Source organism: Salmo salar, chromosome ssa07 (genome assembly GCF_905237065.1).
Source record: "Salmo salar chromosome ssa07, Ssal_v3.1, whole genome shotgun sequence".
NCBI lineage: Eukaryota > Metazoa > Chordata > Actinopteri > Salmoniformes > Salmonidae > Salmo > Salmo salar.
In genome coordinates this window covers 41,990,541-42,015,977 of record NC_059448.1, presented here as the reverse complement: position 1 = coordinate 42,015,977, position 25,437 = coordinate 41,990,541, and the positions used below count along the sequence as shown (strand labels likewise).

At 47.0% G+C, this 25,437-nt stretch overlaps 1 protein-coding gene across 7 annotated transcripts in view; it reads right to left on the bottom strand.

Moving 5' to 3' along the window:
* The window catches only part of LOC106609315 (DENN domain-containing protein 5B), a 78,457-nt gene that overhangs the window by 24,947 nt on the left and 28,073 nt on the right, over window positions 1-25,437 (bottom strand). For 4 of the 7 annotated variants that reach the window (XM_014207992.2, XM_014207993.2, XM_014207994.2 and 1 more), the window contains exons 2-4: window positions 11,357-11,416; window positions 8,161-8,270; window positions 3,143-3,821 (exon numbers count right to left, since the gene is read on the bottom strand). In XM_014207992.2, the coding sequence (XP_014063467.1) occupies window positions 3,143-3,821; window positions 8,161-8,270; window positions 11,357-11,416 (849 nt within the window). The remainder of the gene's footprint in view (window positions 1-3,142; window positions 3,822-8,160; window positions 8,271-11,356; window positions 11,417-25,437) is intronic. The other 3 variants (XM_014207996.2, XM_014207997.2, XM_045722002.1) reach the window with 1 other exon arrangement.

Genomic DNA, 25,437 nt, shown 5'->3' with positions numbered 1-25,437 from the left:
AGCAATTAGAACCACACAACAAGGGAGATAAGAGCACAAAAATGAGGATAACCCAGTTTATTACCAAATATACTCTCGCAAGCCTCTGCGTGTTGAGGGTTTTAACTTGACACGGCCTGCTGTGTGACGCAGAGACCGAAAGAGTGATTCTTATTAAAAAGGATGATTCATGGTCCTTTACTCATGTCTCAGCAACTCTATCCCCTCTTTCCCTCCCCTCTCATCCACGGTTTTGATCGTATTATGTGAAGAAAAGTTTAGCCCCTTATTCAATATGATTTAACTGCGTCTCGACAGACTTCATTAAAACACAAGCCGTGCTGATTTGACACCAGCTCTTCCTATTTTAATATTCAACCCGGCAGATGTCAGACTCCAGTTTTCCCCAACACGAAAAACATCAAAGCACCCTGCAAAAGCTCACAGGGGGATGAGGGGTGGAAATAAGAGTGAAAAAAAACGGAATAATATTATTCTCTCGTCCGACGTTGACCTCACCTCCCACCGTAGTTCAGCTGATTTCAGGCAGAGATGATGCGAGAGCGTTCAACTCTATTTTACAGGGCCATTAAACTTCCACAAGACCCTCCAATACTGCTTTCCAATGGAGGTTTACGTGTAAAATATTGTATATTATTGCTTGATAAATAAGGGAATGCATTGCATTGTCAACATCTGCATACGTCCAACATAGGATACAGTTGATCACAACGCTGCCGAGGCCAAGTGGAAAATGCGAACGGAAGAGACAAAGATCGGCATCTGTGTTTCAAGGTTGAACATATGACATGAGGCAACTCATAGTGAAACTGTCAGCCATTGGGACTGGTCTCTGTCAGACACAGTCTCAGAAGGGAAGAGACTAGCCAATAATGGTAAACAACAGAAACCAGGTGCACTCCCAGCACAGAGAGAGGGGGGGAAGGAGACATGGTGTAAAGTCCCCTCATTTTCATACGAACAGTATGCGTTTGATCAACCACCTTATTGTGTGCGCTGACTAGGTCTCTCTGGATGAACGCAGGGATTTTTCTGCTATTGAAATCCTTGGGCGGGCCGCCTAAGCGTTTTTTCTGGTCGCCTAATTTTCAGGATGGAAAAGCGCTTTCAGTGTCAACTTAAACGACTAAAACCCAGATATATATGTATGTAGAGAAGATAATGGACCTGTATATTCTTTATTTATTATATAATCTTTGAGAACTAACAATCACCAAAATAAAAGTCAAGGAGAATTGAAAGAGCCCTAAAAAATGATTTTAGCAGTATACATTTTATTATTATGTTTGAGCAAAAGAACACTGAATTAGCCATCGCAAAATACATAGAATTGCAGGAAATTTGCTTTAAAACAAAAGTCCTCAGCTCTATGTAGAATTGCAGGAAATGTGCTTTAAAACTGCAACCTTTTCTCTTAACTACATGTCAACTTGTTTAGAATTGCAGGAAATTCATTTTTTTATAAAAAAAAATGCTTAGCTCCATGGAGAAATGTGTAGACGTGTAGGAAATTTGCTTAAAAATGCCAAAGTCTCTACACTGCTAAGACAGGGCCTCAAATTTGCTTTAAAATTGTGCCCCTGCCACACCCATCACTTAAACCCATTTTTGATCAAGAAAAAGACCCTGGAATGACTAAAATATAAAATAGTGATTAATAATATTATTAATTACATCTCAGATCCATGTCCTCCATTGAGGTGCAGGATTGGACTAAACGCCTGCCTGCCACTTCCTTCCCGTGTCCCAACCAATGAGTGCGCGAGGATCATGGTGGGCACTGGGCAGGTTCCGTCTGTCATGATTTCATTGGTTGTTGATGGATCAAATAAGACAAGGAGGACATATGGCCAACCTTGTCACATTAACACACATGCTGCATACCAAATGGCACCCTATCCTATATATTGTGCACTACTTTTGACCAGAGCCCAATGTGCCCTGGTCAAAGGTAGTCAACAATATAGGGAATAGGGTGCATTGGGACCCATCAAAAGAACATGTTACAGATGCAGTTTCCGTGCGTCAACCCTTCCATGAAAGCGCCTCCAGGCAAATCAAGCACATTGTTTTTATTATAGAGGAATTAGAATTCCTTTTAGCAGCCGTGTCGCAGGGTAGGAGATAAATGGGATGCCGCCAACGCTTCCCGGTGAAAAATGAGGAACATTAAAACGTTACTGGAATGTTTTTTCATTCGGAATGGAGAGGTTAATCATTCTGTTTCAGGAGCGATTCCGTCTGACAGTTGGTTTAATAAATTAAACATGGGAGATCATTTCTCATCAAAGGATAGATGACAGATGAGTGGTGATGGATGGGAGCGGAGGTAGGAGGAGGGAGGGCTGTCTCTGTCGTTTTCTCTCAAGCAGACAGAAATGGCATGATGCTAGTAACAGTCCCTTTGTTTGAATGACATCAACTCAACTAATGAACTCCCATGCATTACAGATAATTACATTAGAGACATTAAACTCCATCAACTCTAAAACAAATCAAGAGCCACTTAATGGAAACTCACAACCCATTAGTTCATTAGGCAAGACTACTTTCCATTACAAAGGACGCCAATGGACCAGAACCACCCAATCAAACATTCAACAGACAAGAAGCTCTCTACATGTCTCTTTCTCTGCAACAGTCTTCAGCCAATCAGATAATGGTATCCTGTAGTTTAGTCTAATGTATTCTACAGTGAAGTCTATGGCAGATACACTCAGTCTTGGCCTGACGTCTACAGACTACTGTCTGGCTGTTTGTCCTTTGACTGACCATGCTTCCTAATCCCAGCCACTCTACTCTACAGTCAACCTACATAGCTCCAGTCCCAGGGAGAGGAACAGCACTCTACCACACCCAGATCACAGTAGTCTAATCCTAAACTCATTTGGGCCAGGGAGTCAGGGCCAGGACCACAGATTACACCCCAGTAATGACATAGCCAGTCATGTTCCATTGGCTCCAGCTGAGGGGATGCGTTGAGGAATAGGGAGGAATGACTTATCCGAACCATCCCCCAACCTGGTATCTGTCATCACCATACCACCTGGCTGGAGAAGCATCCCCCACACAACAACCTGCTGCCAAGGAATGTAGAGGCAGAGAGGAGTGTGTGTGGGCATGTATAATACGCATCCCTTACCCTGTGAGTAGAGCAGAATCTGCATCTCCAGCAAGGTACAGTTGAACAGCTGCACCAGGTTCTCTACCCCCAGCAGAGTGAAGGTCTGGCCCAGAGGGAAGTCAGCCAGAGGCAGCTCCCCAGGCCCAGGACGCTGACACACGATGGGCTCGTACACCCCGTGGAACTTCAGCGAGCGCCCCGGAGGGGGCAGGGGCACCTCGTACAGGATGTTGTGCACGTAGCTCTCCAGGGGGAGGGGCGGGGGCGAGGCAGCCGTGACGGCCCAGTGCATCTGGGACAGGAAACGGCGGCAGCCGTGCATGAAGGGCATGGGTGTGATCAGACATAACGCCTTGGAGACATAGAGGGTGTCCCGCGACGCGTCGTAGCCGCCGCACGCCGCCGACCGGCACGAGGATGAAGATGGAGAATCTGCTTCGTCCAGGCTGCTAGCCAGGGAGTCCATACTGGAGGAGGAAGAGGAGGAGGGGGTGGCGGAGGAAGGGTTCTCAGCCTGGTGCATCTGGTAGAGGGTCTGCATGGCCGAGCAGATCTGAGGCGACGTCACCTCCTCGTAGAAGGTGTGGACGAAGCCGTAGGTGCGAGAGCCGTCCTCCCGCGTGATCAGGAAGGAGTGGAACTGGGGCTCGCGGTTGTCTGCTTGTGTCCTGAACGACAGGCCTTTGGGCATACAGAGCTACGGAGAGAGAGAGGGAGGGGAGAGAGACAATAATAATGATTATTAATGTGGTTTTAATAACTGAGATAGTTGACAGAACCAATGCAGAGGTCTTACATCAGAAACTACTGAGACTGCATGTACCAGACTATACGTGTACCAGATTGTGTGGGTGTGTGTACATGTGTGTCGCATCCCTAATCAAGTCAGCATAATCTGCTTAGATAGCAGCCCAGTCAGCAACACAACCGCCAGCATGAAATAAAATATGGTTGATTATCTCCATTATGTTGATTTGCAGAGCTGAGCTGAATACAAAATGAATCATCACACACACACACACAAACCCATGTCGCTAACACAGATAAACAAGCAAACAGGCACAGCCCTGTAGTTGGCCAATGTTCTATTCGGAATGGGTTATAAGAGTGGTGAGTGAATCATGGTTTCAACTGATCACTACTGACAAGATAATAACTCCCACACTACCCTAATCTGTCTGTTCTGTGTGGAAACATCCGAAATGCTACATTTTCTCCCCAGAAATTAGATTCTGTACGCTTCCAAAATCAAATCCTTCTCTCCCAAGAAATATCCTGAAACCATACGGATCAAGGAGATAAAATTCCTCCCTGGAAGGGAGGGAGTTGAAACCTATGTTGAAGATGACAAAGGGATTCTAATATCCCTTTGCAACAATTGGGCCCATCTGTGCTAATGAGCAACGGAGTTGGTCCCGTTAACCTGCACATTTTCGACCTACTGTAGGTTGGAACCATGGCAACGTCAATATCAACAGGCAATCATCAGTGCAACTCTTCATTCATGTTGGAGGACATTTCCCTAAACCAACACGGCTCTGAAACACATTATACAGTATCAACAACTCACTGTCTGACATGTTGCATACATATACAAGTGACTCCGTAGCACAGCGGCTTCATCTAATCCCATTGACACACTTCCATTGAAGTCTCCCTCAAAACTCTCTTCCTGTTCTAACAAAGGGAGCAGAAACTGTTGACAGTGAAGGCTCTAGGCTTAAATGTCATCCCACCCTCCTGTCAACCGTAACTGTGTCTGGGGCCATCAACCTGGGCCTCAGCTCTGTCGTTAGGCTCAGAATTACTTCCGATAGACATTTCGGAATTCCTAGCAGAACATTTCACAGTATTACTGGATAATCCCAGGTAATGTTCCCATCTGTTAAACTATCCCCTTATTCTGGCACGGACACAGGAATTGTGGGGGGTTCTGGGTGAGTGACGCACTGATGATTATGAAGCAATAAGCTCAACAACCTGAAACACATACACACTCATACTCTCTCACACACACACACACTCATGCATATCCTTGGGCACTTTCTCACACACACTCATGCATATCCTTGGGCACTCTCTCTCACACACACACTCATGCATATCCTTGGGCACTTTCTCACACACACTCATGCATATCCTTGGGCACTCTCTCACACACAGCTCTCCTTATTCACACACACCTGACTCAGGGCCGATTAACAAGAAAATCGAATTAGTGCAGACAGACAGACAGACAGACAGATAGACAGACAGACAGACACAGACACAGAGACAGACACAGAGACAGACACAGAGACAGACACAGAGAGAGATAAATAAATAAATAATAATCGAGGGGGGGGGGGGATTTATGAGAAAAGGATTGGGATATGAAAAGCAATCATCAGAAGGGCTTTGTTGCTAGGCCCAAAGGGGCAGGAAGCGTGATTAATCTAAGGTCCCCCTATGGGTAGGGAGAGTAGAGATGAGAGAGGACGGGAATGAAGGGAGAGTGGGAAAGGGGATATGGATGGTGAGCGGGATGGAGATACTATAGATATAAATAAAGGGGGTTAGGTTGAGGCAAGCAGGGAGAGGGCTGAGATTCATAATGGTTCTGCCATCGGAGCGTTCATAGGTGCACTTCAGACCTGGAACTGCTTGTTCCATTTCAGACCTGGAACTGCTTGGACCACACCGCACAATGGGCCGTCGTTTCCATGCCGACGTAAGCGGAGAACCCGGTGTTAATAATTCAGCGGTTCTGACGCCAGTGTGTGACGTAATGGCCAGCACCAACGGAAAAATAGTGACCTTGCATCACGAGAGGCAACGGTCAGCCGACACCCAGCGCTTCCTGAACCTCCTCTATAGGGACTTGAGGGATAGGTATCAATGTCAGCTACCTCTACTGGGGCTCAATATGCTGGGCTAGGCAAACACACACACATTGACCCACACACACAAATACACAGACACCACAAACACGTCAGTGGATCCAGATCATTGAGCGACAGGTCAGCGGGACCTTTGGCACTCCCTTCCATGACAGGTCTTGAGTGATTCAATACATGATTAACGTAGTCTTCTGGTTTATCATTTCCTGCAGTGTATGGGTTATTTAAGCAATAAGGCCTGAGGAGGTGTGTTATATGGCCAATATACCACGGCTATGGGCTGTTCTTAGGCACTACACAACGCCTGGACACAGCCCTGAGTAGCGGTATATTGGCCATATATCACAAAACCCCGAGGAGACTTATTGTTATTATAAACTGGTTACCAATGTAATTAGAGCAGTAAAAATACATGTTTTGGGCCTTTCGGGTGGCGCAGTGGTCTCAGTGCTAGCTGTGCCACCAGAGATTCTGGGTTTGAGCCCAGGCTCTGTCAGCTGGCTGCGACCGGGAGGCCCATGGGACGGCGCACAATTGGCCCAGCGTCGTCCGGGTTAGGGAGGGTTTGGCCGGAAGGGATATCCTTGTCTTATCGCGCACTAGCGACTCCTGTGGCGGGCCGGGTGCAGTGCACGCTGACCAGGTCGCCAGGTGTACGGTGTTTCCTCCGACACATTGGTGAGGCTGGCTTCCGGGTTGGATGTGCATTGTGTCAAGAAGCAGTGCGGCTTGGTTGGGTTGTGTTTCGGAGGACGCATGGCTCTCGACCTTCGCCTCTCCCGAGTCCGTACGGGAGTTGCAGCGATGAGACAAGACTGTAACTACCAATTGAATACCACGAAATTGGGGAGAAAAAAAGGGGGTACTTTTTTTTTTTTTTAAATACATGTTTTGTTATGCCCGTGGTATACGGTCTGATATACCATGGCTTTCAGCCAAATCATAATTCAGGGCTCAAACCACCCAGTTTATAAAATCCAATAAAGCACAAATTCAATTTCATCATCACCATCTTAACTTTTCCTTTTTTCTCATGAATGCAAATATTTGACAATACAAAGCTTTGTCTTATTAGATATTCCCTCCCCTAAAGTTACTTTCCATCCTGGCACGCTTCCCCTACCCTCATCCCGTCAACACGAAACAACTCAATTTAAACCCAAACTGCAGAAAAGCAGCCACAGTCCATGTAGCGCAGCCTGCAACCCCCCCTGGGTAAATCCATAGAGACAGAAGGGATTTGGTGCCTTTGCCCCATTACCCAGGATACCCTCGAGAGAAGGCACAGCATTGTGTCTTAATCATGAGCCTCTCTACTCCAATGGTGTGTGTGTGTGTGTGTGTTGTTATTTCTTAAAGCATTGGTTGGAATAATCCTAGCATGCCCTTTCTTTCCCCTGTAAACAATCTAAAAGGCCTTTCAATGCCTAGTTGGGGTATTGTTAGAGTCAATAGCCCCCGTTTATCCTCCTTGTTCCCCAATAAGGTCCCTCCATCCATTCCTTCCTCCAACCCAGTTTGGTTCCCTGCTGCCCACTCATTAGATAGAATAGAGCCTGTTTATTGTCCTTCTACTCCCCTCATTCAGGGTTAAGTAGGTTACTTTCTAAATGTAATCCGTTACAGTTACTAGTTACCTGTCCAAAATTGTAATAAGTAAAGTAACTTTTGGGTTACCCAAACTCAGTAATGTAATCTGATTACTTGCACTTTTGGATTACTTTCCCCTTAAGAGGCATTAGATGAAGACAACAAGGATCCATCAAACACATTTAGTGTGTCATCATAGTGGTCTCTGACTTGTGGTCAGACTTGCTCATATGGAACAAACTAAAACGCGTTCTGTTTTTCAATGCTGAATTGAAAGTCATTGAGAAAACAGAAAAGTATCAATGTATTTTTTTCACAAACATCCTTTCTGAATTAAAAAGTAATCCAATAAGTAATCTAGTTTTTCAAAAGTATCTAATCTGATTACATTTTTTTTTGCCAGTTACATAACTGATTATAGTTACAGTTTTTCCGTAATCAGATTACATGTAACTGATTATAAGTTATCAGTTACCCCCCAACCCTGCCCTCATTTCTCCAATATGGTCCCTCCATCCATCCATTCACCACTCAGTTTGGCTCAGAGCTCAGCGATGGTTCACCCACCATGTTGACAGCATCCTGGTCGAAGGGGTTCCACTCCACGTTCTCAGGGTAGTGGGCCAGGACTTTAGACTTGAACGTCCTCTTCAAGGGGCTCTGCTCAAAGTTCTCCCCTAGAGAGGGAGAGAGAAAGAGAGAGAGAGAGAGGTCAAGTCTCTGGACAACCAAGTTGACTAACTAAAGATATTGCTGTGTGTCAAAGTGTGTGTGTATGTGCATAAGAGGGGGATATCAAAGATCATCATAAGGGAATACAAGAAAGAAGAAAACAAGAATGAGCACAGCTGTATGGTGCACAGCATTCTGGGATATCACATAGGTGGAATTCCTATCTGTCAACAGATGTGCTACGAAGCTTTCCATTCCCCCTTCCCACACACACAACAATAAATATTTCCCCTTGCCGGCCTTCCTTGTTCTGGTTCCCCTCACTTTGCCAGCCTCATGTGTAAAACAGCACGGTGCAATGAACAACACATCTACATCATTAATCCACAGCCTTTATGCTAGGCTGCTATAAGCTTCAATGCTACACAAGTAACAGTGTATATTTAATGGGGCAGCAGTGTGTCTAATGGAGTATAAGCAGGACCATGTTGGCTCATATGTCAGACAGCTGCACTGACTACAACATCAGGTTCACTGAGCAAGGAGCAGCTGGGACCGTGTCATTAGCTTAGTTTAGCTAAGCAGTGTGCAATCGAGTCTTATCCATTTCCTTCACTACTGTGTGACTTCTCTGTAGCTTCCTAGCATGGAATCAGATGACCTAGTTACTACAGATATTGTCTCTTTGTTGGGGTTCAATACCAAAACTAACAAGCCATGATCAGGATTGTCCAACTATTGACTGTTGCTTCCAATCAACTCTGTTTACTGAGAAGTCTCAGTCGGCCATTAAATAAATCTTAGTGCTAATCCAGGCACACTAGTTCTTTAACTGTGGGAGACTAGGTCTCCAATACTACAGCAACAAAAGGGAGACCAACACCCATTGATTTCAGATAAGTGAAAAGGACCGTTAGATGGGCCGGGTCATATCGATCATGATGACCGTTTCCGCGCCTTTTGATGATGCGAGTGAGGTCAGAGGGTCGTGGAAGGATGAGGAGAATGGAGGGAGGAGCAGAGTGATTGTTTTAAATGTGACACAATGATCACTCCATGGTGAATGCAACTATCTCAGATCAATGTAATGTGTTTTGCAGAGACAGACTATTCATCTTACTATCACCATCAGTAAGAACGATTGGAAGGTTACAGTGTTTACAACACAAGATGTACATGTTGTTGATTTAGTTTGCTGTAGTAGTGGGACAATCTGGTGGACAGTTACCATTGCAATCTTCTTCTCCTATACTAGTAAACAAGGAAATGACATACACCGGAGTGTGAGGGCTGTGTGGTGGAGGAATGAGGCGAGATCGGGACACACTGCTGAGTTAATGTAAGGAGATGGAAAAGTAGAGATGTTAGACAAGCCTTAACCTGCACTGCTTTGATGGATGCTGATGGCTGACGTGAGCTAGGGATTTGGTTAACGCTTTAGGCATTTGTGTTATTGTATCAGTGTGTGTGTGTGTGTGCGTGCGATAAGAGATGAATAATGCAAATGGAAGTTGACATTTTGGCAGCGTTAGTGAACACTCTCCCACTCTGTCATGTAGAGACTAGAGAAAAAACAAAGGCTACAGCTGTATAACCTCAGTCCTACAGAGGGATGTCTCTCTCTCTGTGTGTGTGTGTTAATCTTTGAATTTCCAACACTAGACTTTACAGATATCCAATGCTAAATGGATGGCATGTCTTCAGCATGTAAACACAATGCCAAGACATTCATCTGCTGTTAAGCCCTCTTATATTGTCTCTGTATCTCCATTGCTCTCGAAACACACACACACACACTATCCTGCCATCTCTTGCCTAGGTGACTTGCAGTGCCAGTGGGCTAGCTCCTGGTTTCAGTGTCTGTGTGGAGGTGCAGTGATCTGAACTGGCAAGTGAAGGATGCCTAAACTCTCTTAAGGCCCTAAGCTGAGACAAACAGGAGTGGACAGGACAGAGAGGAGAGGGCCTAAGCCTCTTTCCTCTCTAATGACACTCTCTCTCTCTTACTCATTCTCTCCATCTCGCTTACTCACTCTGTCTCTCAAAGTTAAACCAGGACACACACGTGAAATAAGGGAAAGAGAGAGAGAGAGAGAGAGAGAGAGAGAGAGAGAGAGAGAGAGAGAGGGAGAAAGCCAAACATCCACTCTCAAAAACAACAGTGAGAGAAGAGGGAAATAGACTGGTAAAACTCTTTCATAAGAGAAAGAGGAGGAGGGTGAAGGTAAAAATAGCCCGCTTCAGAGGAGAGTGACTGATTCAGAATAACAAGCTCTGAGAACCTGGCCCACATACAACGACTGGGGAAGGGTCAACTGGAAGAGAGAGCGAGATATATATGGAAAAATAGCTATGGAGAGTAGGAGGGTCTTAAATAGGAGGAGGGCGTGATGAAGGAAGAGGATATAATATGCAAGTTAGTATCTGAAGGGAGAGAGGGGACACTATACAAGTTAGTATCTGAAGGGAGAGAGGGGACACTATGCAAGTTAGTATCTGAAGGGAGAGAGGGGACACTATGCAAGTTAGTATCTGAAGGGAGAGAGGGGACACTATGCAAGTTAGTATCTGAAGGGAGAGAGGGGACACTATGCAAGTTAGTATCTGAAGGGAGAGAGGGGACACTATGCAAGTTAGTATCTGAAGGGAGAGAGGGGACACTATGCAAGTTAGTATCTGAAGGGAGAGAGGGGACACTATGCAAGTTAATATCTGAAGGGAGAGAGGGGACACTATACAAGTTAGTATCTGAAGGGAGAGAGGGGACACTATGTAAGTTAGTATCTGAAGGGAGAGAGGGGACACTATGCAAGTTAGTATCTGAAGGGAGAGAGGGGACACTATACAAGTTAGTATCTGAAGGGAGAGAGGTGACACTATACAAGTTAGTATCTGAAGGGAGAGAGGTGACACTATACAAGTTAGTATCTGAAGGGAGAGAGGGGACACTATACAAGTTAGTATCTGAAGGGAGAGAGGGGACACTATACAAGTTAGTATCTGAAGGGAGAGAGGGGACACTATGCAAGTTAGTATCTGAAGGGAGAGAGAGCTGTACACCCCCACATGGGATTGAGTTGGTGGAGTTTACCTGCGGCTGCTGTATCGGGGTCCCTGCCTTGGCGGTCAGCCTCTAGCCATTGGTACAAAGCTATGGTGGAGGCACATGCAGAAAAGGGACAGAGGAAACAAACAAAAAAAGCCCATGTCAAAACAAATGCAAAAAAAGCACACAAAAGCAAAATGAATCAATGATTAAAGCATGATGAATGAGCCAAGCATGAACATGAAACGTAAGTCGGACACATCAAAACAGAACATGGCATCATGGGGAAAAAAAACATGGCAAGTCCCAATAGTCTCAAACCGCTTCCTTTCCTTCACGACCACTGATCCGACAACATTTGATAGGTATAAGCAATACATTATCAATCTATCCGGATCTTATATGTATCAGTGGTAGTGAAGGAGAAGAGACGCTGGAGAGGCAGCTGTGTGAGAGTATCGGGGACAGACAGAGTAAATGTATTAGCATGTTGCAGTGACAGTGTGACATGATGGCGCAGAGGGTGCAGTGGCTTATGGCTTATCGCTAGTTAGTGAGCAGCAGGCTGTCTGGCTGCAGGCTGGACCATGTCATTAGGATGACATTCCCTGGCAACGTCAAAGCAGAAGCAGCCTGCACAAACCCCAGACCTGTTGTGTAGCAGAACTCACAGCTTCAACCAAACACCACAATACATTTTGTTTCCTGTAGATTTCCTGTTATATACCACGACAGACTGACCAGGTGAATCCAGGTGAAAGCTATGATCCTTTATTGATGTCCCTTGTTAATTCAATCAGTGTAGATGAAGGGGAGGAGACAGCTTAAAAATCCTTCTTGAACCTTTGAGACAATTGAGACATGGATTGTGTATGTGTGCCATTCAGAGGGTGAATGGGCAAGACAAAATATTTAAGTGCCTTTGAACGGGGTATGGTAGTAGGTGCCAGGCGCACCGGTTTTTGTCAAGAACTGCAATGCTGCTGGATATTTCATGCTCAACAGTTTCCCGTGTGTATTAAGAATGGTCCACCACCCAAAGGACATCCAGCCAACTTGACACAACTGTGGGAAGCATTTTAGTCAACATGGGCCAGCATCCCTGTGGAACGCCTTTGACACCTTCTAGAGTCCACGCCCCGACAAACTCAGTGCACACACTCACGCCAGAAACGGCACCATCTTGAATCGCACACTATCAAACATTCTCTCACACAAACATGCCTAAATCATGCATGCACACTGCACAGCCCAGTCTCTCCTATACCAAGCGGAGTCATTCAGAGCCATTGGTCTGCAGATTAAAGGCCCTAGCTAAGTCAATAAACCTCTCCCAAACGACTGACTGACTAAGCCACAGACCTCGGACTGTCTCTCATGTCTAACCAGGTCAATGATCAGAGCGGAGCCACCGGTGTGTGTGTGGGTTGTCTCTCACTGAAGGGATCGGCCCTGAAAACCGAGCTCTACAAACACACAAGCCCAGGAGACTGAAGGGTCATTATGGTCTCTCTCTCTCTCTCTCTCTCATATTATAGCACAGCAATACACATTGTGTCCACTGGCCAGGTGTGTGGGGGGGGGGGGCTGTGTAATGACAGACCCTGAGGTTATCACTTTCTGAATCATACTTCTCCCTGTTGTACAGCTTTATGACAGCAGCACAGGGCTCTGTCAAGTCATTACAGCGGTCACTATCATTACTCCAACCCTGACTCTGCAACACTCATATGGAGATCACACACACACACACACACATGCCAACTGAATACCTCAGTATCTATGTTATATAATGCCATAGCACTTTGTAGGCTGCAATCTCTCCCTCCCTCTCCCCATCTATGTCCTTGTCCTTCTCTGCTGTGGACACATTCTTTATCCCAGTCTCTATTTACAGAATAAACTGTCATGAATCTGCTTTGTATACAGCTTCAAATCTGTTGTTTTGATATGTCAGTTGTAAATGAACTGGAAGATCATTTATATATAATGATGCTGATGAACTGGGATAAGAGAAGATAAGAGTCCTCATGGGCGCGCGCGCACACACACTACACACTGTGAGAAACATACACTACACACTGTGAGAAACATACACTACACACTGTGAGAAAACACACACACACACACACACACACACACACACACACACACACTGTGAGAAACACACACACACACACACACTGTGAGAAACACACACACACACTGTGAGAAACACACACACACGCTGTGAGAAACACACACACACACACACACTGTGAGAAACACACTACACACTGAGATAAACACACACACACACACACACATTGTGATAAACACACACACACACCACACACTGTGAGAAACACACACACTGTGAGAAAACACACACACACACACACACACACACACACACACACACAATCCTGTGCAACAAGAGAGGCACAATGCCAACCACTGCCTTATCTCGCTATCTCCATCACTCCACCTTTCCCCTCTCTCTGCTCTATCACTCCATATTTCTCTCTCTCTGCTCTAGCACTCCATCTTTCTCTCTCTCTGCTCTAGCACTCCATCTTTCTCTCTGCTCTCAGTCCATCTTTCTCTCTCTGTCCAGGACAGTCTCTCCATTACAGATGCAGTGTGTAGACCAGTGGAGGTACAAGGCTGCTCTCTCTTATCGCCCCTTTCACACGGCAATTCATCTCACCACCAGCACCCCACACACACACACACACACACACACACACACACACAAAGGGGAGTGCTGTCTGTAACTGATGGTGACCTTCAGGTGTGTGTTTGCCAGGCCACTGTGTGTCAGTCAGCACCACACTGTGTGGTGTTACATGGGGCAGGGCTCATGCATGCACACTCACACAAACGTACACACATATACACAGACAGAGATGCACGCTCACATGGATACAAACTTGCAGAAACGTGCACACACAAAATTGATCTGTTGTCCCCAATACAAAGCTAGTTGTGAGTGATTGTAATGATATGAGGAATACTAGGCAGCCGTATTAAGCTGATTACCCATTGGGCTGGAATGGGTTACGGGGTCCTATTGGGATTCTACTGGGAGACCAGGCTCAATGAAAAACAATCCCAATTAGTCGACTGGTCGATTGTTTTGTCGTTAGGCTGTTGGTCGACAGAGATTGTTTAAGTGGAGCAGTAACACATATATATACATACACACACACACACACACACACACACACACACACACACACACACACACACACACACACACACACACACACACACACACATATATATATACACATACACACTCCCATCTCAGTGAACTAATCCATTGCGGAGACTGAGAAAAAGCCAATATGTTGGATCGAAAAATGTGGTAGGAGGTGCCATATGGAGGGTGTGACGTAAATGCGGAGCCTACAGAGGCATGCAGAGGCCAAATCAAGCTCATCGCCATGCGCCTCCAAAATGTTGTAACAATGTGGAGGGCTCTCACATTGACATGATTTGTTGACAGTAGGTGGGGGCGGTACATCCTGTATAAACACAAACTCACGTCCTTGACAACAGCTCTGCAAAGCGCCAGAAGTATGAACGCCTGACTTCTGCTGAGGCCATAATCACCCTAAATGCTGCATGGCCAATGCAGACGTCGGATTGATGCACAATGCACTTCTCTCTCCAGAATGCGCTCTCTCCTGCCAATGTGTCAAACATTCACTGTTTCACAACTTCCTTGTGTGAATTGTTTGCATTTGATTGTCGGTGTATATCAATTCCCCCATTACATATATCACCAGTCATACATTTATTAAATTACATGTCATTTCTAATCTACAACGTTTGTTACTTTGGTTACGGTAATTTATTTTAACGCATTCAATATTATTATTCCAGTCTACGCGTTCTCATTGTCGGAGTGGACACATAGGTTGTGTATTCTGCAAACAATGCTACACTTGGTTTATTTCATTCCATTTACGAGTTTTGATCATTTAGTCATTGTCTTGTTTGGAGCGCTCCTGTCAACGTTGAGTAAGGATGCGCACGCATAGAAGTAGAGCTATAGGCTACCTGGCCTGCGCGCAAATATAGGCATAGAGATGTTCTCATTTGGGGATCTGATCGTTTTTCTGATTGGTACCACCACTAACGACCCGTGGAGCTTCTCGAAGTAATGTTTTCTTCACCTCAAACAGCGAGCAAACTAAGTCTGTTTTTACATCCATTGACAATTACAATAGTTCCTCAATCTATTTGAAAAATATTCCCAGCTCTCTCCCTTTCGATTACCACTCAGCGCGCGATTTATAGCATATTCATTTTTAATCAGGATATTTTCTACCTGCAGGCTGCAATGTTTTTATTTGTTGGCTTCAGGTAGGCTATTTTACATTGTTGCCAATGGCAATAGAAGTTACTATTTAGGTTTGTATCATTTTCATTTAGATTTGGATTAAATTTTTTATAAAACCACATGACAATGATTTTGAGATATGAAAACATTGTAATAAATTAAATGAAACTGTTTCATTAAAATATGCATATGAAAACCATAACTGGCATGCAGATAGGTAGAAATGGTAATATCTAAATTAGCATTCGACATGAGAAATGTTGCCAACTCCTTGTGTAGCCTAATACCAGCCATTAGGAGCAGGAGGAGAATAGTTGGGTCAGGTTAAGGCTTGCATATAGTTGATTTGATTAAAAACATGTCAACCAATCGATTGGTCAAAAGAACAGACGACTTTTGGTCGACCAAGATTTGTTTTGAGTCGGGACAGCCCTAGCACACACATGTACAAACATGTGTCCCCTGTTGCTTCACGTGAGAAGTGGAACCGTGACCACAGCTAAAAGGATTAAAACACAGCATGCAGATTCATTTGGACTCAAAGACCAGATAACAGCTCAGTCGTCCACTACACTGACAATAGACACACACGCAGACAAACACAAATGGATAAACTGAGGAGAAAGCCTCAGAAACCTGTCCGTCTGTGACTGAAGCAATAACACAAACAATCCCATAATCACACTCAACCTGCCATCACTCGCACGTACACTTACTCATTGGAATGAAGAGCTTATTTTATTTCAAAATAGCAGCTACGCTTATTCAACTTCACATCAACTACATGTGTTCACTGTTTAATTCCCTCTTCATTTTCCTCTTCATTTTTTTACATTTTAGTCATTTAGCAGACGCTCTTATCCAGAGCGACTTACAGTAGTGAATGCATATATTTCATACATTTTTTCCCCCCCCGTACTGGCCCCCCGTGAGAATCGAACCCACAACCCTGGCGTTGCAAACACCAGGCTCTACCAACTGAGCCACAGGGAAGACTCAAAGTCAGAGGGAGGAGAGCATCCCCTCTCATCCCCCGTAGTCCAGACAGTGTCTGGTTGCCATGTGAACCCCTAGAACAGGGAAAGCATTTAGCCCCACCAGAGCAGTCCCATTAAAAGTGAAGAGCAGCAGTCTAGATACACAGTAAAAGGCCAAGGCTATATTACCTCTGTGAGGAAAACCCTCCCAGCACACTGCCAAACGGTCTGCTCATTCAAAAAATAAATGTTTATTTTTTTTTAAATGAGAGGAGGCCACAGCTTGTGTGTGATGTCTTAATTTCTGGTTGTTTTTATACTTTGGGATTGTGTGTGTATAGTTGTATTGCTAGATATTGCTGCACTGTTGGAGCTAGAGACATAAAATGCGCACCTGCCATAACATCAGCAAAACTGTGTATGCGACCAATAACATTTGATTTGGGTTTCTATATTGCACTCTTTATTTCCCTTTCTTTCATTCTCTCTCTCTCTCATTCTCCCTCTCTCTCTCTCATTCTCCCTCTCTCATTCTCTCTCTCTCTCTCTCATTCTCCCTCTCTCTCTCATTCTCCCATTCTCCCTCTCCCCCTCTCTCCCTCTCTCATTCTCATTCCCTCCCTCTCTCTCATTCCCTCCCCCTCTCTCTCATTCCCTCCCTCTCTCTCTCTCTCATTCCCTCCCTCTCTCTCTCTCTCATTCCCTCCCTCTCTCTCTCTCTCATTCCCTCCCTCTCTCTCTCTCTCATTCCCTCCCTCTCTCTCTCTCTCATTCCCTCCCTCTCTCTCTCTCTCATTCCCTCCTCTCTCTCTCTCTCTCTCATTCCCTCTCTCTCTCTCTCTCATTCCCTCTCTCTCTCTCTCTCATTCCCTCCCTCTCTCTCTCTCTCTCATTCCCTCCCTCTCTCTCTCTCTCATTCCCTCCCTCTCTCTCTCTCTCATTCCCTCCCTCTCTCTCTCTCTCATTCCCTCCCTCTCTCTCTCTCATTCCCTCCCTCTCTCTCTCTCTCTCTCATTCCCTCCCTCTCTCTCTCTCTCTCATTCCCTCCCTCTCTCTCTCCCCCTCTCTCCCTCTCTCATTCTCATTCCCTCCCTCTCTCTCATTCCCTCCCCCTCTCTCTCATTCCCTCCCTCTCTCTCTCTCTCATTCCCTCCCTCTCTCTCTCTCTCATTCCCTCCCTCTCTCTCTCTCTCATTCCCTCCCTCTCTCTCTCTCTCATTCCCTCCCTCTCTCTCTCTCTCTCATTCCCTCCCTCTCTCTCTCTCTCTCATTCCCTCCCTCTCTCTCTCTCTCTCATTCCCTCCCTCTCTCTCTCTCTCTCATTCCCTCCCCCTCTCTCTCTCTCTCATTCCCTCCCTCTCTCTCTCTCTCTCATTCCCTCCCTCTCTCTCTCTCTCATTCCCTCCCTCCCTCTCTCTCTCTCATTCCCTCCATCCCTCTCTCTCTCTCATTCCCTCCCTCCCTCTCTCTCTCTCATTCCCTCCCTCTCTCTCTCTCATTCCCTCCCTCTCTCTCTCTCATTCCCTCCCTCTCTCTCTCTCATTCCCTCCCTCTCTCTCTCTCATTCCCTCCCTCTCTCTCTCATTCCCTCCCTCTCTCTCTCTCATTCCCTCCCTCTCTCTCTCTCATTCCCTCCCTCTCATTCCCTCCCTCTCTCTCTCTCTCATTCCCTCCCTCTCTCTCTCTCTCATTCCCTCCCTCTCTCTCTCTCTCATTCCCTCCCTCTCTCTCTCTCATTCCCTCCCTCTCTCTCTCATTCCCTCCCTCTCTCTCTCTCATTCCCTCCCTCTCTCTCTCTCATTCCCTCCCTCTCTCTCTCTCATTCCCTCCCTCTCTCTCTCATTCCCTCCCTCTCTTTCATTCCCTCCCTCTCTTTCATTCCCTCCCTCTCTCTCATTCCCTCCCTCTCTCTGTCTCTTGTTCTCTCTCACACACAATTTCTTGTTCTTTCTCTCTCGCGCGCCCCTTTGTTCTTCCGCTCTCTCAGGCACCTGAATCACACACCTGTTCACCAGTGTTTTCCCTGTTGTTGTTTCCACTAAACCTTCATGTCACACGGAGCCACTGAAAGTTACATTTCTCTCTCTTTCTGTGCTCCTATTGCTCATAGAGAGAGTGACGCTTGGGACATGAAGTGAAGCTAGTTCAGCACGCTAACCTCGCATGATGAGTAACCTCGCATGAGCATGGGTGACCTCAATACAATCCAATCCCAATTCATATCTGCTTTATATACACCCTAAGATAACACACCCCATCTCCCTCCATCCCCCAGTCTCTTACTGGCTATTATACTGTAGTGGTTGGCAGACTATAGCTGTCCATCTATTTACTGTCAGGCAGCTCATCAACCGCTCTGATCCAGGGTTGGGCAGTGTTCATCAGAGCTCACTATGGTCCATTTTGGCTGGGAGACCATTACATCACATTACATCACAATAACCGTAAAAGTGTATGCGTGTGTGTGTGTGTGTGTCTGTTGGAACCTGCTACCTCAAAGAGCAACCAGCTGAGGAGGAAGATTGCTACTGTTTAATGAAGTGCACGCACACACACGCGCAACACGCACACACACACACACACACACACACACACACACACACACACACACACACACGGAAAGGGGAAGGACAATAAGAGACAATATGACCTTTGACACAGAGCGATAAGAAGGGAAAAAACACGAGATTCATCATAGTGGTCCCCCTGCTGACAGGTCGACTAAAGTTCAGAGGTGGGGGGGGGTCAAAGGGAGCAGATAAAGACAGTGGATGTTCCACAACATTCCTGAAGTCAGCCTGTGCTTTGTCTCTGTATAGCACACAACAGGGGGAGCTGTGCATGTATTATAAAATACAATCATGATAATCTACTACACTGGAATGTGTAACAGAGATGCACGGAGGTATAATTCAGGAGCACAAAAAAGAGACATGGGATATAATATATTGAAATCTTACATCCATTTGAGCTCTGATCAGTCAACACAAGCCAAAACCAAGCCTTCTACTCTCTCTCTGTGTGTGTGTGTGTGTGTGTGTGTGTGTGTGTGTGTGTGTGTGTGTGTGTGTGTGTGTGTGTGTGTACGATATTTGATATTTTGGGCAATGACAGACCGTGGTCAACGCAGTCCGACCTAGGAAATCACTAGGAAAAACATAAGTACTGCATGATGTGACTAATACGTCACTAATGATGGCATGCGCTCTGATGGTTGCGCTTCCAGCGGAGAGAGAGAGACAATTCCACTGCTGCTCTGCTTGTGTAGCAAGAAGGTTAGGAGATAGTTTAATCAATGGAAAATGGAATTAAAATGACAGAATTAAAAGTGAAATGAGATTGAAAGGCTACAACGACCAAAAGCCAACAGGTAGGTTGGTTAGTTAGCTAGCTTCTGTCGGGTTTGATTCAGTCAAGACAGGTAGTACTCTGTAATCAGATGGGATGACAAATAACGAGCAAGAAGTTAGTCTAGCGCGAGTCAACATTAGTTGCGGTCGCCTCCCTCCATCCTGTGTGTTTCGCACGCACGCACGCACGCACGCACACACACACACACACACAGGGCCTCTACACCCTAACAGCTGCTCGCTCTTTGCCTTTTGAAACAGGACCTCTAACTCCCATCACCATTTGTCCTCATTCAGATTATTCAAATTCAAATCATGAAGTGTTTAGAGAGTAATTATAGGGACACTAGAGCGCTTGGTACCAGGCCATTAACGAGGGCCGTTAGCCAGTTTGGTAGGCTACCCATCAGCGCCGTTCATTTGCGCAGTTTTGGATTGGGATTACCGTGACCAACGGTCAAAGGGAATTTGACTGCGGTCATGACTTAATACGGTCACCGCGATAGCCCTAGTCCAAGCCAGACCAGAACACCTGACAGACAGAACGTGAGCCGATAACAGATCAAGGATTTGAATGGAGTAGTGCAGAGGAGCACACACAGGTTACCATCTCAAACACTCTCACAACACTCATAAGAGACAACACCTTTAAAACAAGACAAGTAGCCTCCTTTATTCAGGCACTTCTGAAAGTGTCATTTTCACATCTATCTACCGGTGATTGTGATGAGCTGAATTCCATTGACAGGTACGAAGTCATGGAACTCTATCCAATGTGCTCATTCATTTCATGGCCTATCAAAGGCAGCAAAAGCCATTCTCTCCCCAACACCCTCTCTCATTCCTTCTCTTTCCTACCTACCTCTCTCTCTCTCTCCCACTATATTCCTTCCCTCTATCTCCCAACCTCTCCCTCCTACATTGTCCCTCCATGACACATAATTTGCTGTAATTATTTCCATCCATAAAAAATTAAAGCCACACACACACACACACACACACACACACACACACACACACACACACACACACGTGTTCTCCCTCATTAGGAAACACTGGCCATTTACAGCAGCAGTAAGCTCATCTATACAATCAGAAAGTCACACACACGCTCCAGACGGGGATGTGTTGTATTCAGCAGGCTGGGCTGCAGGGTGTTCATATGTGCTATACTGAGGGAGACTATAGTAGACAATACATGCAGCTGGGGATGGCAGCCACAGAGAATGATTGAGAGGCTTTGTTGCCATGACAGAGTTGGCGTCTGTTAGATGTGGCAGTAGCCAGTGTGTGTGTGTGTGTGTGTGTCTGTCTGTCTGTCTCTGTGTGGCTGTAGCCATAGTGTGTGTGTGTGTGTCTGTCTCTGTGTGTGTGTGTGTGTGTGTGTGTGTGTGCGCATGTCTGTATATGCATGCATGCGTGTGTCATCGGGTTGAATCAGCTCTGTGGGATCGTAGCAGACAGAGTTGCTTTGTGGGTGGTTGACAACAGTCTGTCCCGATCGTCACCCAGCCCTGACAGAGATGGGAGCCTGCACTATGAATGGATAGATGTGACATTCTGCAGTAGGGCCCATCATGACAGACAATCCCATTGGCTTCTTGACTTTAACTTCTAAAAGCATCTCCATAGCGGAGTGTCTCCTGAATACATTATGCCACTATCCTCAGTGAATGAAGCCTGTGAAATGACAAAGTAGGAACAAAGAAATCTGATGAAAAAATATGAGAAATGTACAGGTTGTAAAATGAAAAAGATAGTCTTAAATCATGACTTAAAGCTTAATACAATTGCAAGACTAATAAAATGGTATTATTATAGCTAGTAACATTTCATGATTTGGCTAACATTTTCCTGCCCCAGCTAGGAACAGTAGCTCAGTGTTAAAAGTTAGCTGTGCTGCCTCCTGCAGTGCTGGCCCTGTTCCCATTGGCCCATTGGGCTTCTGAACACATTCCAGTATGCACCAGACCAGCACCTGTTCAGGCTGGGCACTGGGCCTAGTCAGGATACACACACACACACACACACACACACACTCATGTACACACAGTCACACACACACACATATATACAGAGATACAAAGACAGGCGAATGAAGCCACACTTTCTCATACACGATCATGTACAATGCACACACACACACACACAACTCTTCCCCCATAACCTGCAACCACACCACCCACAGCGCTGGACACACTCAACCAAGACTGGCAGTACAACAGTGCTGGACCCACCCATCCAAGACTGGCAGTACAACAGTGCTGGACCCACCCATCCAAGACTGGCAGTGCGACAGTGCTGGACCCACCCATCCAAGGCTGGCAGTGCACCAGTGCTGAACCCACCCATCCAAGGCTGGCAGTACAACAGTGCTGGACCCACCCATCCAAGGCTGGCAGTACAACAGTGCTGAACCCACCCATCCAAGGCTGGCAGTGCAACAGTGCTGGACCCACCCATCCAAGGCTGGCAGTGCACCAGTGCTGGACCCACCCATCCAAGGCTGACAGTGCTACAGTGCTGGACCCACCCATCCAAGACTGACAGTGTGACAGTGCTGGACCCACCCATCCAAGGCTGGCAGTGCGACAGTGCTGGACCCACCCATCCAAGACTGACAGTGCGACAGTGCTGGACCCACCCATCCAAGACTGACAGTGCGACAGTGCTGGACCCACCCATCCAAGGCTGGCAGTGCACCAGTGCTGGACCCACCCATCCAAGACTGACAGTGCTGGACCCACCCAACCAAGACTGGCAGTGCTGGACCCACCCATCCAAGACTGGCAGTGCGACAGTGCTGGACCCACCCATCCAAGACTGGCAGTGCTACAGTGCTGGACCCACCCATTCAAGACTGACAGTGCTACAGTGCCCCACCCACCCAACCAAGACTGGCAGTGCTACAGTGCCCCACCCACCCATCCAAGACTGGCAGTGCTACAGTGCTGGACCCACCCATCCAAGACTGGCAGTGCTACAGTGCTGGACCCACCCATCCAAGACTGGCAGTGCTACAGTGCCCCACCCACCCATCCAAGACTGGCAGTGCTACAGTGCCCCACCCACCCATCCAAGATTGGCAGTGCTACAGTGCTGGACCCACCCAACCAAGACTGGCAGTGCTACAGTGCCCCACCCACCCATCCAAGACTGGCAGTGCTACAGTGCTGGACCCACCCAACCAAGACTGGCAGTGCGACAGTGCTGAACCCACCCATCCAAGACAGACAGTGCTGGACCCACCCAACCAAGACTGGCAGTGCTACAGTGCTGGACCCACCCATCCAAGACTGGCAGTGCTACAGTGCTGGACCCACCCATCCAAGACTGGCAGTGCTACAGTGCTGGACCCACCCATCCAAGACTGGCAGTGCTACAGTGCTGGACCCACCCATCCAAGACTGGCAGTGCTACAGTGCTGGACCCACCCATCCAAGACTGGCAGTGCTACAGTGCTGGACCCACCCAACCAAGACTGGCAGTGCTACAGTGCTGGACCCACCCAACCAAGACTGGCAGTGCTACAGTGCCCCACCCACCCATCCAAGACTGGCAGTGCTACAGTGCTGGACCCACCCAACCAAGACTGGCAGTGCTACAGTGCCCCACCCACCCATCCAAGACTGGCAGTGCCACAGTGCTGGACCCACCCATCCAAGACGGGTAGTGCTACAGTGCTGGACCCACCCAACCAAGACTGGCAGTGCGACAGTGCTGGACCCACCCAACCAAGGCTGGCAGTGCGACAGTGCTGGACCCACCCATCCAAGACTGGCAGTGCTACAGTGCTGGACCCACCCATCCAAGACTGACAGTGCACCAGTGCCGGACCCACCCAACCAAGGCTGGCAGTGCGACAGTGCTGGACCCACCCAACCAAGACTGGCAGTGCTACAGTGCTGGACCCACCCATCCAAGACTGACAGTGCACCAGTGCTGGACCCACCCAACCAAGGCTGGCAGTGCGACAGTGCTGGACCCACCCAACCAAGACTGGCAGTGCTACAGTGCTGGACCCACCCATCCAAGACTGACAGTGCTACAGTGCCCCACCCACCCAACCAAGACTGGTAGTGCTACAGTGCTGGACCCACCCATCCAAGACTGGCAGTGCTACAGTGCTGGACCCACCCATCCAAGTCTGGAATTGCTACAGTGCTGGACCCACCCATCCAAGACTGGTAGTGCTACAGTGCTGGACCCACCCATCCAAGACTGGTAGTGCTACAGTGCTGGACCCACCCATCCAAGACTGACAGTGCTACAGTGCTGGACCCACCTATCGAAGACTGGCAGTGCTACAGTGCTGGACCCACCCATCCAAGACTGGCAGTGCTACAGTGCTGGACCCACCCATCCAAGACTGGCAGTGCTACAGTGCTGGACCCACCCATCCAAGACTGGCAGTGTTAATGTGAAACCAGCAATAGAGCAGCACCACATCTGTTTCCTGGCAACAAGATAAACAGGTAGGGGGAGGGTCGCCACCTTGTAGTCTCTTAATTATCATACATGATCTTTACATGAGGGGTCTTGATGTGCAGGGCCGGATGTGTGTGTGGGAGAGTGTGAGACAGAAGAACAGTGTGTGCATAAATACGTTGGTGTGAGTGTACATCTGCTTTCTGCTTGCTTGTTTGTCAGTGGCAGTGTGTGTGTGTGTGTGTTGTGTGTGTGTGTGTGTGTGTGTTGTCACAATGGTCATGTGTCACAGCCCAGATTAGCCTGGCTCTGATGGCCCTATTCAGCACTCTATTGGCCTGAGTACGGTGCTGTCACCACTCTGTCATTCTCTCAGCCACTGCTTTGTCCCCTCTCTCCATGAGGGGGAGAGAAGAGAGGGAGGGAGGGAGGACAGGGGTAAAATAGAGGGAAAGAGAAATGCGAGCCTGGGTTAGTGGGAGGAGGGTGAGGAGAAGGCAAGAGAAAAGAAAGGAAGGGGGAAAGGAGGTGGTGTGTGGATGACAAATTTTTATTCAGGCACATGCACCACTCTCCCAGGGGTCCTTCGTTGAGCCAGGTTGAGTTATCCCAGCTTAATGACTCACTGTAACGTGATCCTATGACAGGTCAATTAGAAGGTGTTGCTGATCCCTATGCTAAATGTGGAAGTGTAGCTGAGGAAGGGAGTGAGTACAGGTGCAGCTTAATAAACACTGTTTACACTATAGGTATAACAATCATCACAAAACAAAGGAAAGAACAACTCATTAATCAACATAAGACGCATTTCTACACCCTGTAATAACTGATGGATCTGAACAAAACAGAGGGGAAAATATAGCACACACATGTTTGTGATGTGGGATTTAGGAGGGGGGGGAAAAGCTTCTGCAACAGATCTTTTATCCCTGCTAAGCTGGGTTCACCACTGTGGAACCTGTCCAACATTCTTCCCCCATGACACAACGGCATCATCGGCCCTGCTTGTTTAGGAGAGAGAGGGGAGGGAAGGGAGAGAAA